Source organism: Notolepis coatsorum, assembly GCF_963971535.1.
Source record: "Notolepis coatsorum genome assembly, chromosome: 3".
Taxonomy (NCBI): domain Eukaryota; kingdom Metazoa; phylum Chordata; class Actinopteri; order Aulopiformes; family Paralepididae; genus Notolepis; species Notolepis coatsorum.
In genome coordinates, this window is record NC_140167.1 from 210832716 (window position 1) to 210844290 (window position 11575).

The 11575-nt window shown below is 44.8% G+C and overlaps 1 protein-coding gene across 2 annotated transcripts in view; it reads right to left on the minus strand.

Moving 5' to 3' along the window:
- Positions 1 to 1153: 1153 nt before the first annotated feature.
- Positions 1154 to 11575, minus strand: part of ccdc181 (coiled-coil domain containing 181) — a 26363-nt gene continuing 15941 nt past the window's right edge. Inside the window, exons 5-7 of one of the 2 annotated variants that reach the window (XM_084309778.1) lie at positions 10363 to 10509; positions 2570 to 2727; positions 1154 to 1526 (exon numbers count right to left, since the gene is read on the minus strand). In XM_084309778.1, coding sequence (XP_084165904.1) covers positions 1361 to 1526; positions 2570 to 2727; positions 10363 to 10509 — 471 coding nt within the window. In that variant the 3' untranslated portion in view covers positions 1154 to 1360. Of the gene's footprint in view, positions 1527 to 2569; positions 2728 to 10287; positions 10510 to 11575 lie in introns of both variants that reach the window. The other variant, XM_084309777.1, reaches the window with a different exon arrangement.

The following is an 11575-nucleotide window of genomic DNA, read 5'->3' on the forward strand; positions in this document are numbered from 1 at the left end:
CACATACCACTTTAACATAACCTTAGAGGTCAATGAGGGTTGAATGCTCCCAAGCAGTGGAATACGCAAACATTGTGTAGAGCGGATACTTTTACTTTAGATACTTAAGTACATTCAATATCAAACACTTCTCTACTTGTACTTAAGTAGAATTTTTAATGGCGGACTTTTACTTTTACCAGAGTACTATTTTATCAGGGTATTTCTACTTTTACTTAAGTAAAGGAACTGTACTTCTTCCACCACTGCTATATAGTCACCTGTATTGAAGTGTTGACTTTTGTAAACTATGAATGTAACCAAACACTCAGTGATTAAGCACTTTGAAAAGGCATGTGGTAATAGAAGCTGTATGGCCTTCACAGTTACAGTAAACTACATAGCACTGAAATCTGTGATGAATGCCATTCAACAACGTAAAGTGCATCAGCCTCTAGAAAAAGACAATATAACGATGAAATAAAAAGAAACAATGATTTACTCCCAACAAATTTACCAGACATTATGTTGGTATAGTACTTAAGTTATATGTAATTTGTGCATTTTAGTCTAGTACGGGGAACAGTTAAAGAAATCCAAGCATGGAGCCAACATCCAGGTTATTATTACAAAACACTGGGATCAACTTGTTAAAGTAAACAATCAATGACGACTTCAAATATGAATAATATTGTTTTTCCATCTCAGTCACACACACGTATATATGTACATGCCACCTTTCATGACACCCATAGCAGCGAATGGAGATTCTCCAAAGTTTGCACAAGGTTTATATCACGTGATAACTATTTTTTTTTATCCACTTTTTTCCTCCTTGTTTTTCTATTTTTCTCCCGTCCCAATTTTCGAGTTTCCAATTCTCCCCTCCCCTGTCTTGAACGTTGCTCGATTATGCCCCCCCCACTGGTCGGTTTTAGGGAGGATAGAAGCCTTGCATCACATGTCCCCTCCGGTACACGAGGAGGCAGCCTGTCACATCTTTTCACCTGCCAGCGCGGACTCTCAGTGGCGAGGTGTAACGTGTGGGAGGCTCACACTACCCCCGCTACTTCCTGTCTCTGCTGTGCAGGCGTCCCCCAACCGACCTGTAGGAGTCGCTGTCCACAACGTCCAAATCCCCACCCATCGACTTCCACCCTCTAACTCTGCCAATGAGTCAGTATGACGGCCGGCCCAAGCCGGAGGCAATGCTGATGACACCCGGATTCGAGACCGGCGTCTCTTGCGTTGGTGACGAGCGCAATATCCGCTGCGCCACCCAGCCGCCCCCAAAGTGATTACCTTTTGATTACTAAGTGTGCAGCGCTCATGCCACGGCCGCATCGGCTCTGAAGGCGTGTCGGAACCGGGTCTGGGTGGGTCAGAAGCGGTAGTGTTCTGTGAACCTGAAGGGCTTGGTCTCGTTGACGGAACACATCAGGTCGTCCATGCGCCGCGCGCGCCGCTCCTCCAGCACCAGCCTGCGCGAGCGCTCTCGAGACACCTGCTGCTCCGTCCTCTTCTCCACCCGCTTGCGCTTTAGCCACCTGGGGGACAGACAGTGTGGGGGAAGTCACCTCGATCAATGACTGTAGGTGGTCCGAGGTAGACTTGATAAAAACAAGCGTTTATTCGTCAGAGTGATAATATGGCCTGGATGACCCAAACTGGGACACCAGCTGGCGTGTGCCAGGTGAGCTCACGAGTCCACTCAGGCGTGGCTCTTTATAGGGGGGGGAGAGAGGGGAATTCTGGGTAGGCTGGCTAGGTTCTCTGGATTGGAGGGGGATCAAGGAGGGGAGGGGGGGGGTTCTAGTTAGGAGAGGGGGTGGTATTGGGTGAGGGGGGGGGGGTGAGATGACGATGGGTGGGTGGAGGCGGGAGGGTAGGCAGAAACTAGTATATTGGGGGGACAGGCTGTGTGGGGGAGGGGGGAGATACAGTTATTCCACAACAGCAAGTCAATAGAAGAAGGAGTCTTTAATTGTCGTGCAGATTAACACACACGCGAGATGGGCGACACACAGGAACACACACATGCACTGTCTCTCTGCATCTCGTCCTCCTCCCCCCCCCCCCCCCAAGGGCAGCCGGGAGCAGACATGGGCTGCGGCGTGTGGGCCGCGCCCGGGGATCAATCCAAGTGCTCCCATCCATCTTCGTCAGGGACGCGACAGCTTTTCTCTGGAGGGGAAACCCTTGTGAGCACGGGGGGGGGGGGGGAGAACATGCAAACTCCACACAGAAAGGCCCGGGAGATACCCCACCTGGGTACCTGGCAACCCAGCAACCTGGTCCCCAAGCGGGAATCGAACCCAGGACCTTCTAGCTGCGAGGCGACAGTGTTAACCACTGCACCACCACGCCGCCGCTATGTCTGACGTCAACTCACCCCCCTGTGAGTCATTCCGATACCCTTTCAAGAGACTTTTTAGAAGTCTGTAAAAAGTAACAGATGGTATTCGCATTGTTCACTCTCTCTCTCTCTCCCTGTCTTTCTCCAAGTAACCCTAACCAGAAGGACAGGCTACAAATGGCCAAATGACTTGTTAAACTCCACTCCACAGGAACGTGAGCTCCTCTGACTCACAGTTTAAAGGCCCGCTCGCTCTCGTCCTTGCTGTGCAGGTAGTAGCCCGTCTCCTGCTCCAGCCTCTTCAGCTCCTCCAGCTGCCGCTCTCTCTGCTGCTGCCCCTGCTTCCTGTGGAGCCAGGACCTGTAGGCCTCCTCTGGGTCGCAGGGATCCTTCTGGGGGGGGGGGACACGCCAAGCGAGCATCAAGGGATGTTTTCAGACTTCTACATTTAGCCATTTAGCTGAAGGCTTTTATCCAAAGCGACTTACAAGTTCTGTACGACAAGTCAGCGGGAAGGAAGGGTACAACTCTTTCAAGTGAGTGACAACGATGTTCATCAAACAGTGTTGAAACTTGGGCGCTGCAGTGTTGAGTGCATAGTAGTAGAGATATATTAGTATAGTAGGTAGGTAGTAATATAGGCAAAGAAGATTATTTAGTGGAAGAGTGCATGATAGTAGTAAGAAGTAAGTAAGTAAGAAGGTTAGTGGGTTTTTTTTTGTTTGTTTTTTTCTTCTTTCATTTCAGATATTGATTGAAGAAGTGAGATTTTAGTCGACGGCGAAAGATTGGTCGAGTTTCGGCTGTCCTAACTGGTGGGAAGTTCGTTCCACCATTGTGGAGTAAGGACCGAGAATAGGCGGCTTCTCTTTGATGACCCTCCCGGAGCTCGGATAGGAGTGGGTCTGAGGCGGCCAGCAGGTGGGGTCTTGAGGGTGTGTAGTTAGAGACCATTCTATCATTCTATCTGTCCTGCAAACATGAGTTTGTAAAGTTACTTTTACAGCAAAGTGAGATCAATTATGCTTCGGATTGCGGTGAAGCATGGAGCACCAGTGGAGACAGATAAAAGACGTCAGTCCCCTGTTATTTTTCTTTAAGTAACGACAATTAGTCTTAAATGACAGTGTATATTTAACTTTATAAATATACCGGCTCATGTGTATTTGTGTCACAAGTAGCCATAGAGTCACTGTGATCCTTGTAGAGCGTTCCTTGCTGCTTGGCAGTGGTCTGACTGCAGTACAACAGAAAGATTCAGTGCAGTGAAAAGAGTGTATTTCAATCACGATGAATTTTTTAACAAAAGGTATGTTGATGTATGTTGGGTAGAATTACCCAAAAAGTTAGAAATAGTTTTTTTTAGTTTTTTATCAAATTTTCTTAATTTTCTTTTTTCTCCCACATGAAACAAAACACAACACAATACAGTAACAATAATAATAACCAAGACTTCACAGGACAATAACAGTAATCATCATAATAATAATAACAATGATGACAAGACGGGGCGCTCCAGTAGCACACCACATAGCGCGCTGAGTCGTGAAGCGGTCGTCCCGGGTTCGTTTCCCAGTCCCGGCGGCGTCTATTCTTAACCCAAACGGTTCATGCGTTTTGCGAATCTGATTGGCCACTGACGTTTCTGGTCATGTGACATGTGCGTCCAATCGCGTGACTCGCCCATTTCCGCCTCGACCAGCAGCACACCCTAACCCTAACCCTAACCGTTCTATCGCCATGCTCTAAGACAAACTCCTCCCGTTCACCAACTTCGAAAGAGTGCCTAAGCTTAACCGGGGAAAGAACTTGCCGTCACACGATTGGTGCGACCAGAAACATCAGTGGCCAATCAGAGCGCAAAACGGGAACGCGGAAGCATGCACCGTTTGGGTTAAGAATACAGGCGTCCCGGCGACCATTTGCCGCATGTCTTCCCTACCTCTCCTCCTGTTCTCCCTCTCTCCCTCTATCGGTCCTGCGTGGCCAGAAAAAGCTGAAAATGCTATAAATAAAAGTAACTAAAAACATTGATGACAAGACAATTAAATTAAATCAAATGAATTCAATCAATCAAATAGTTATAAAATAGAATAATAAAAATTATAAAAACAATAGAACATTTTTATTATATTGCCACAGACAAAAGACAATTCTTCCCCCACTCCGCTCCCCCCCCCCCCCCCCCCCACCCCAGGACCCCTCAGGACCGACATCACGACCCCCGCTTTGCTGCTAGATCATGGATTTTACTCTCTTAGCCGCCGATGCCCACAAACCCATGTTGGATTCTTTAACTACAATTACCCGAGCAGTGGAGATCTCCAAATAAATTACATCTAAGAATGTTAAAGCCCTATTGATCATTGTAAGTTTCTCTTTAGTGGTTATATGGTTTTCCAAAATCGAGCTACTGGTGGACATTCCCAAAACATGTGCATATAAGTGCCAGTGGCCCCGAGAGCGCACAGGGTCAGCCACCAGACCCATCATACACAGTTTCCTAGGTGTGAGATATGTTCTATGAATATAATTAAAGTGTACTTGTTGGTGATTGGGGTTACGGGAACAGGAGGCCAGTATAATATTAGTCCAGACATCATCCAAATCAAACTCAGGGTCCAGTTCTGGAATGTCCTCCCGCCAAAGTATATCTAATGGGAGGTTCTTGTATGTGGACCTGAGTAAGTAAGTATAGAAATCTGAAACGAAGCCCCTTGAGGTTGTTCTGTCTCCGATGAGTCTAAAAAAACGGGTGAGGATGTAACGGTTGACCCCATGGGACCCCTGAGCGCCGCCCTCAGCTGCAAATAAAAGAAGAAGGAGGAGCCGGGAAGGTCATAAAACTCTCAAGTTTTTAAACGCACAAAGGCCGGTTTTATCATAAACATCCCCTTCCTTTCCCACTGAGGGTTGTTAATGGGTTTATGCCCAACAAGTAATTGTTGGTTATGAAATATTGGAGAGTCGAGGTGCCATGGGCACTTGATAGAACAAGATCTCTGTGTGTTACGCCATGTTTGAATCACATGGGAGATGATAGGACCAAATCGTAATTGACATTTTCTAATCGAGGTGTTGGGAGTATATTATATCTTGTAATCTTTGTGGAGAGACTGTTGCCTCCTCCAAGGCGCGACACGACACGGCAACCTCTGGGTCAAACCAGTTAATCAGGGGCCTCAGTGAGAAGGACCAGAAATATAATTTAAAATCCGGGATTGCTAGACCCCCGTCCTGCTTCCTAGTCAGCCAGTAGTCGATTAGGGGGGGGGGGGGGGGGGGGGTAGGGGGAGCATTGAGCTAACAAAGTTTATTCTGGGTAGTAAATTTATTTTGATAATGGATGCTCGGGCTTGTATCAAGTTGGGGAGGCTTGACCATCTATTGAGATCCTGAAGTATTTGGTTGTACGTGCCTGTATAATTGTATAATTGTCTCTAACTGTCTGACTCAGGGTGGGTAAATCTCGATGCCGAGGTATTTGAAATGGTCAACGACGGGGATGTCCGCCGGGAGCTCCACAGCTCTGGTCAACTCATTGAGGGGTAGACAAGCAGATTTGGGCCAGTTGATTTTGAAGCCTGATAGTTCCCCAAATTTGTCAATGATCTTAAACCTGTTAAGCCGTAGGGTCCCCCAATTTCATCATAAATCGATCAATACAGACCGTATTAATTAATGTTGTGTTTCTTTTTCAAATGTAGCCAAGAGTAAAGACCTTAACCCTATCAAAACAGTAGTCAAAGTGTATATTTTCTCTTGTTAAAAAAAAGAGCAAGGAAATGACTAAATCCAGATGTAACACTGCCATTGGAAAGAGGAGCTTTTTCCCTATCCATAGATGTATGATTTGGCCATAATAAGGCCAAGGTCAAGTTCAAGGTCAAATATGAATTTATAATTAAAATGAATTATAATTTATTAACTGTATCTACAAATCCTTCTGTTTAATCATCTTGCCTTTATTCATTTGCTTTCTCAAGAAGGTGCTGAATGAGCTCAGTGAGCGAAATCAATAGCACCTCAATGTTTTCATGGTGTTATTCACCGGCAGAAGAAAAATCATAATTTATATTCTCCTTTGTTTCATCACAATTTACTCCAGCCTAGTAACAGACACAATATCTCTGACACTGGGAATACATACCCCCAGGTCCCTAGAAGTTCCTAGATACCAAGAACATGCAAATGGACCTTGTAGAAGTGGAGCAATCTACCATTTACTTGGGCGTGTACCTTTAGGCGGACTTTCTGAAAATAGGGCTACAGCTTAACAGGTAAGTAAGTTTGTGGCCGATTTGGAGGGGTCCTGTATAAAGATCAGTAAATCGTCCGCATAAAGATACATTTTGTGAGGGGTATCTTTGATTGTTAATTGTTAGGGACAATTTATTCTGTTTGTCTTATAAATTGAGCTAATGGTTCCAGGGATAGCGCAAAAAAGCCCGGGACTCAAAGGACAACCCTGTCTAGAAGACCTCGAAACTGAGAAGAGAGGGGAGCAGATCTTGCCGGTCATTATCGTTGCTGATGGAGTAGCGTAGAGTACTTTAATCATATGAATAAACTCCCAGTCCCATAGCCTCCAGTACCGCTACAGGTATGACCACTCCAGTCTATCGAAGGCCTTCATGGCATCCAAAGATAGGACTGTGGCTCGTGTTATATTATCCTTACTAGTGTTGATTATATGCAACAATCTTCTAAGGTTATCCGCAGCTAAGCGTTCCCAAATAAAGCCGGTTTGGTCACAGTGTACTAGCTCCGTCATATATTTTTGTAGACGACGGGCCAGGACTTTGGCAAGCTTTGCTAGCACACGCAAGTGGTTCACCTAGCTTAATTGAACAGTCTGATGGTCACAACATGAAGGAACTCAGTTGACTTAGCTTAGCTTCAATAAAGTCTGTTATCCATCAACCATGAACCATCGTAATTCAAATATAGTTGTCTTGGGACCATCCAACATGAGCTTGTTACTTAGCTCCTGAGCAACGTCAGCAGGATCCGCCCCTTCCTGACAAAAGAAGCCACCCAACTCCTCGTCCAATCAACAGTCATCTCCCGCCTCGACTACTGCAACGCACTGCTTGCTGGCCTCCCGGCCACTGCCACCAAGCCTCTTCAACTCATTCAGAACGCAGCGGCCCGCCTGATCTCAAACCTACCGAAGTCAGCCCATGTCACCCCACTTCTCAGGGACCTGCACTGGCTCCCCATGGCCGCTCGAATACGCTTCAAGGCCCTCAACCTGGATTATCGTGCGGCGAAGGGAACAGCTCCCGCCTACCTCCGGTCAATGGTCTCTAACTACACACCCTCAAGACCCCTACGCTCTGCATCTTCTGGCCGCCTCAGACCCACTCCTATCCGAACTCCGGGAGGGTCATCAAAGAGAAGCCGCCTATTCTCAGTCCTTGCCCCACAATGGTGGAACGAACTTCCCACCACAGTTAGGACAGCCGAAACACGTCCAATCTTTCGCCGTCGACTAAAGACGCACTTCCTCATCATTATCTGAAATAAAAAAAATAAAAAATCAAGAAAACTCTAACCCTAACTAACCTTACTGTCATGCACTTGTCCTAATATACTAACCAACACTGTAGCACTCAACACTTTGATGAACATTGTTACTCAGCTGATAGAGTTGTGCTCTTCCTGATGACTTGTCGTACAAAACTTGTAAGTCGCTTTGGATAAAAGCATCAGATAAATGACTAAATGTAAATGTAAATGTAGCTTAGCATTGCCACAATGAAAGTCCCATAGCATGGCCAATTTAGCTTGGCCTAACTGTAGGCATGCTCCACAGCCACGCTGTTAGCAAACATCCTCTGCAGCCTCTGGGTCCCCCGTGCCTCTTTAGGGAGTCCCTGCCTCAGCAACCAACCCAAAGCCTCTTTCTCACCCCTTCTTTGGTTATGATAGATATCCTGGCTGGAGATAGTAGCGTTGGTCGGCATCCCCTTGGCCATAGCTCCGCCATGGCCTCTCTGTATTGTCCACGTTGGGCCACGATCTCCAGGAGGGCCCAGGAGTTCAACACTTGTAATCCCCATCTGATCGGATCAGATTTGGAATTCATTCATTTCAACTCATTATGAATTGAAAATGGGGGACCCTGATGTAAACAAGACGAAAGTCTTTCTCTGGTCTGCATCCCCTTAACAATTGTGTGTATTGAGCTGTACTGTACTGTACCCATTCTGCAATCTGTTAATTAAAATTTATAATCAATCAATCAATCAATCAATAGAGATTCAATGTTTTGAACTCCTGGGCCCAGAGGATAGTCTTTGTATAGCGATGGATTGGCCTTTGTAAAACAACTTGCCTCTTTTGGCCCGGGCCTCCCGGATGATTAGTTCCTTTAGTTACAATCTATGGATCCGTATAATATGTGTGGCCGGTAGAGATGTGTGGTAGATATGTGTGGGAGGGATGTATGGTAGTACTAGGTACTACTACTACTACTACTACTACTACTACTACTACTACTACTACTACTACTACTACTACTACTACTACTACTACTACTACTACTACTACTACTACCCTTTTACTAACACATGACAAAGGGTTAAGCCTTTCAACCTTCTGTAGTGTAGTAGTGAAAGGGTTAAGGAAAATGTTTCTAAAATATGTGATATATATAGTTAGTGTGTAATATATATTTGTGTCTAGTACATTGTTAAGATGTTATTTGTGGAAGAACTGTGTGAAGCCTAGTGGGACAACCAGAGATAAAAGGGCTGCCTTGGCCCAAGGATGTCAGTCTTGACTTGGCTGAGTTACAGAGAAGGTAACTGAAATTGGCTCTTGAAACTTAAAAAGAAGTCATGTTTGATTGTTCTTTTTGTTGAAAACCACAGAGTTATTGAGGAACTCATTGTGTAGCTATAATATTGTATGTATAGAGTATTTTGTTTTCTTTGTTTTCTCTTTTTCCCTTATCACCTCTACACCTTGGGAGGCCGGCAAAATAAACAACACCAAACTAGATTCTCCGACTACGCCTGTGTTTTTGAAAATTTTTAGGAGTTTGAAAGAGAACCCCGCGACATTAAGTCTTATTAGGTTTATTACAATAATTTCAGTATTAGGAATTTGTCCATGGATCACACTTACCTTTTCCCCTCAAATGTTTCCTGATATAACGGAACGTAGACCAATCTCAGTCACTCTTATTGTCTGGGACCAAATTTGTTCACGCATGTCGACAGGTAGATGAAGTGAAATTATACTTATTTTAGAATATATATATCAAATTTCATGAGTATTCATCTATATTTAGTCATCTAAAGACTATTAGATATGAACCTATGTACCAGTAAAAAGTGGGAATCTCTAGAATGTGTTTTGGGCGACGGTGTTTACGGAAGTGCGGGTAGCCTCTCTTGACGTTATACTATAACTTACACAACACTTTCTGTTGTCAGTAGATGGCAGCATTGGTTTAAAATTAAAAGGTGAAAATGTTATGACTACAACATGAATACAATTCCCAAGACCTTTAGCACAGGTCACAGGTCACTGGTCAGCACCGGATCAGGAAAACGCGATCTGAACAGCGTTAAACTATTAATGGGACCTGAGTACAGTGATCGAGAATGGTCACCCAATTATCTTAACAAAAGTGCATCATTAGCATTATGTTTGTTGTCTAAACGGGAACATAATGGTACAATTTAAGATTTGAATGTTATCCGCATATAAAGGACAAATAAAACATCGTTAATTTGTAAGAAACCTCAATGAAAACGGCGCAGGGTAAGTTATATCCGCTATTGTTATGAAAATGTGATAGAATCCTATAAAGATTTGTACGCATTTGGTCACTGTGACGTTAACACATAGAGTATTCAACAAACAAAATACCTTATTTTGATCATGACTTGTTTTATATTAATAGTACTAATGTATTGAAATATTTTGTATAGACTTACAAATGCCAAAAGGGTAACTCTCACTGACAAAAGCACATGATGAAGTGTTTTAGCGTCGCCCCCTAGGGGCCATACCCTGCTGTTCATCCTCTCCATCTCCTGGGCTCGGTGGACCCTCCTCTCCCCCTGCAGCTGCTCCCTCTTCCTCATCAGCCAGGCGTGGAACGCCAGCTCGTTCTCCTGTCGCTTCTGCTCCTCTTCCTCGCGTTTCCTCTCCTCCGCCTTGACCGGGAGGGTGGGAGAGAGGAGGTGAGGAAGACGAGGCTAAAGATGACACGTAACAAGCAGTGGATGAATGTATGAAGGCCATGAGGGTTATGCCTCGTTAACAACAACCAGACTGGTTACTACTGGTCCCTGCCAGGAAACTAAGACTACGCCTGTAGTGCTAATAACGGGCATCAGAAGGTCGTCTTGGGTGTGTCGGTGGAGGCGACAGGCTTGATGATAGTCTTCTTCTTATGGACAGAAGCATCTGCTTCAGGGCAGGAGACAAACTTTGGCCATAGACGGGTCGATTCATTCGTTATTCTTCCGGCCAAATTGACATACAATATCTCGAACCCCACCTTCCTTTTTTGATCCTTCAATCACAACTGTTGCTTCCACAACAGTTGTGATTGGAGGATCAAGAAAAGAGAGCAGGGTTTGAGATAGGTCAATGAAAGGAGTATGTTTGTTTACCTTCCAAAGTGTCTAGTAGAGAAGACAAACTGGTAAACCACAGAACAGATTTACCAGCATTTGGCAGGTGGCTCGTGTTAATTTCCCATAGATGTCTTAACCCTCGAGTCAACCTTCAAAAAACCCACTACCTGTCTCCCTAGTGACCGAAACTGCGATCTCAGTCAAAACATATATTTTTCATGTATTGTTCCAATTTTCTTTCATTAATAATCATTATTAACTTCAGTCCTCACTATAGATATCGAATATTTATTCATTTTCAGGATTCTAACCATTTCTTAAATTAGGGTTAGGGTTAGGGGGTTAGGGTTAGGGTTACCCTAGGGTTACCCTAACCCTAACTCTAACCATAACCCTGACCCTGACCCTGACCCTAACCCTAACCCCCTAACCCTAACCTGTCCAGTTCTGCGAGGGTGAAAGGTGTGACACTTGTTCACGCGCTTAATAGTGATTGTTTTAAAACAAACAAACATGGATTATTGTAATGTGAGTCCAAGATGTGATACTGAGCTACTTTTTTGGCATAATACATACAATCTAGCCAACGCTATCCACAAACACACGTGAAGAAAACCCTAACCCTAACCCATTTCACCAG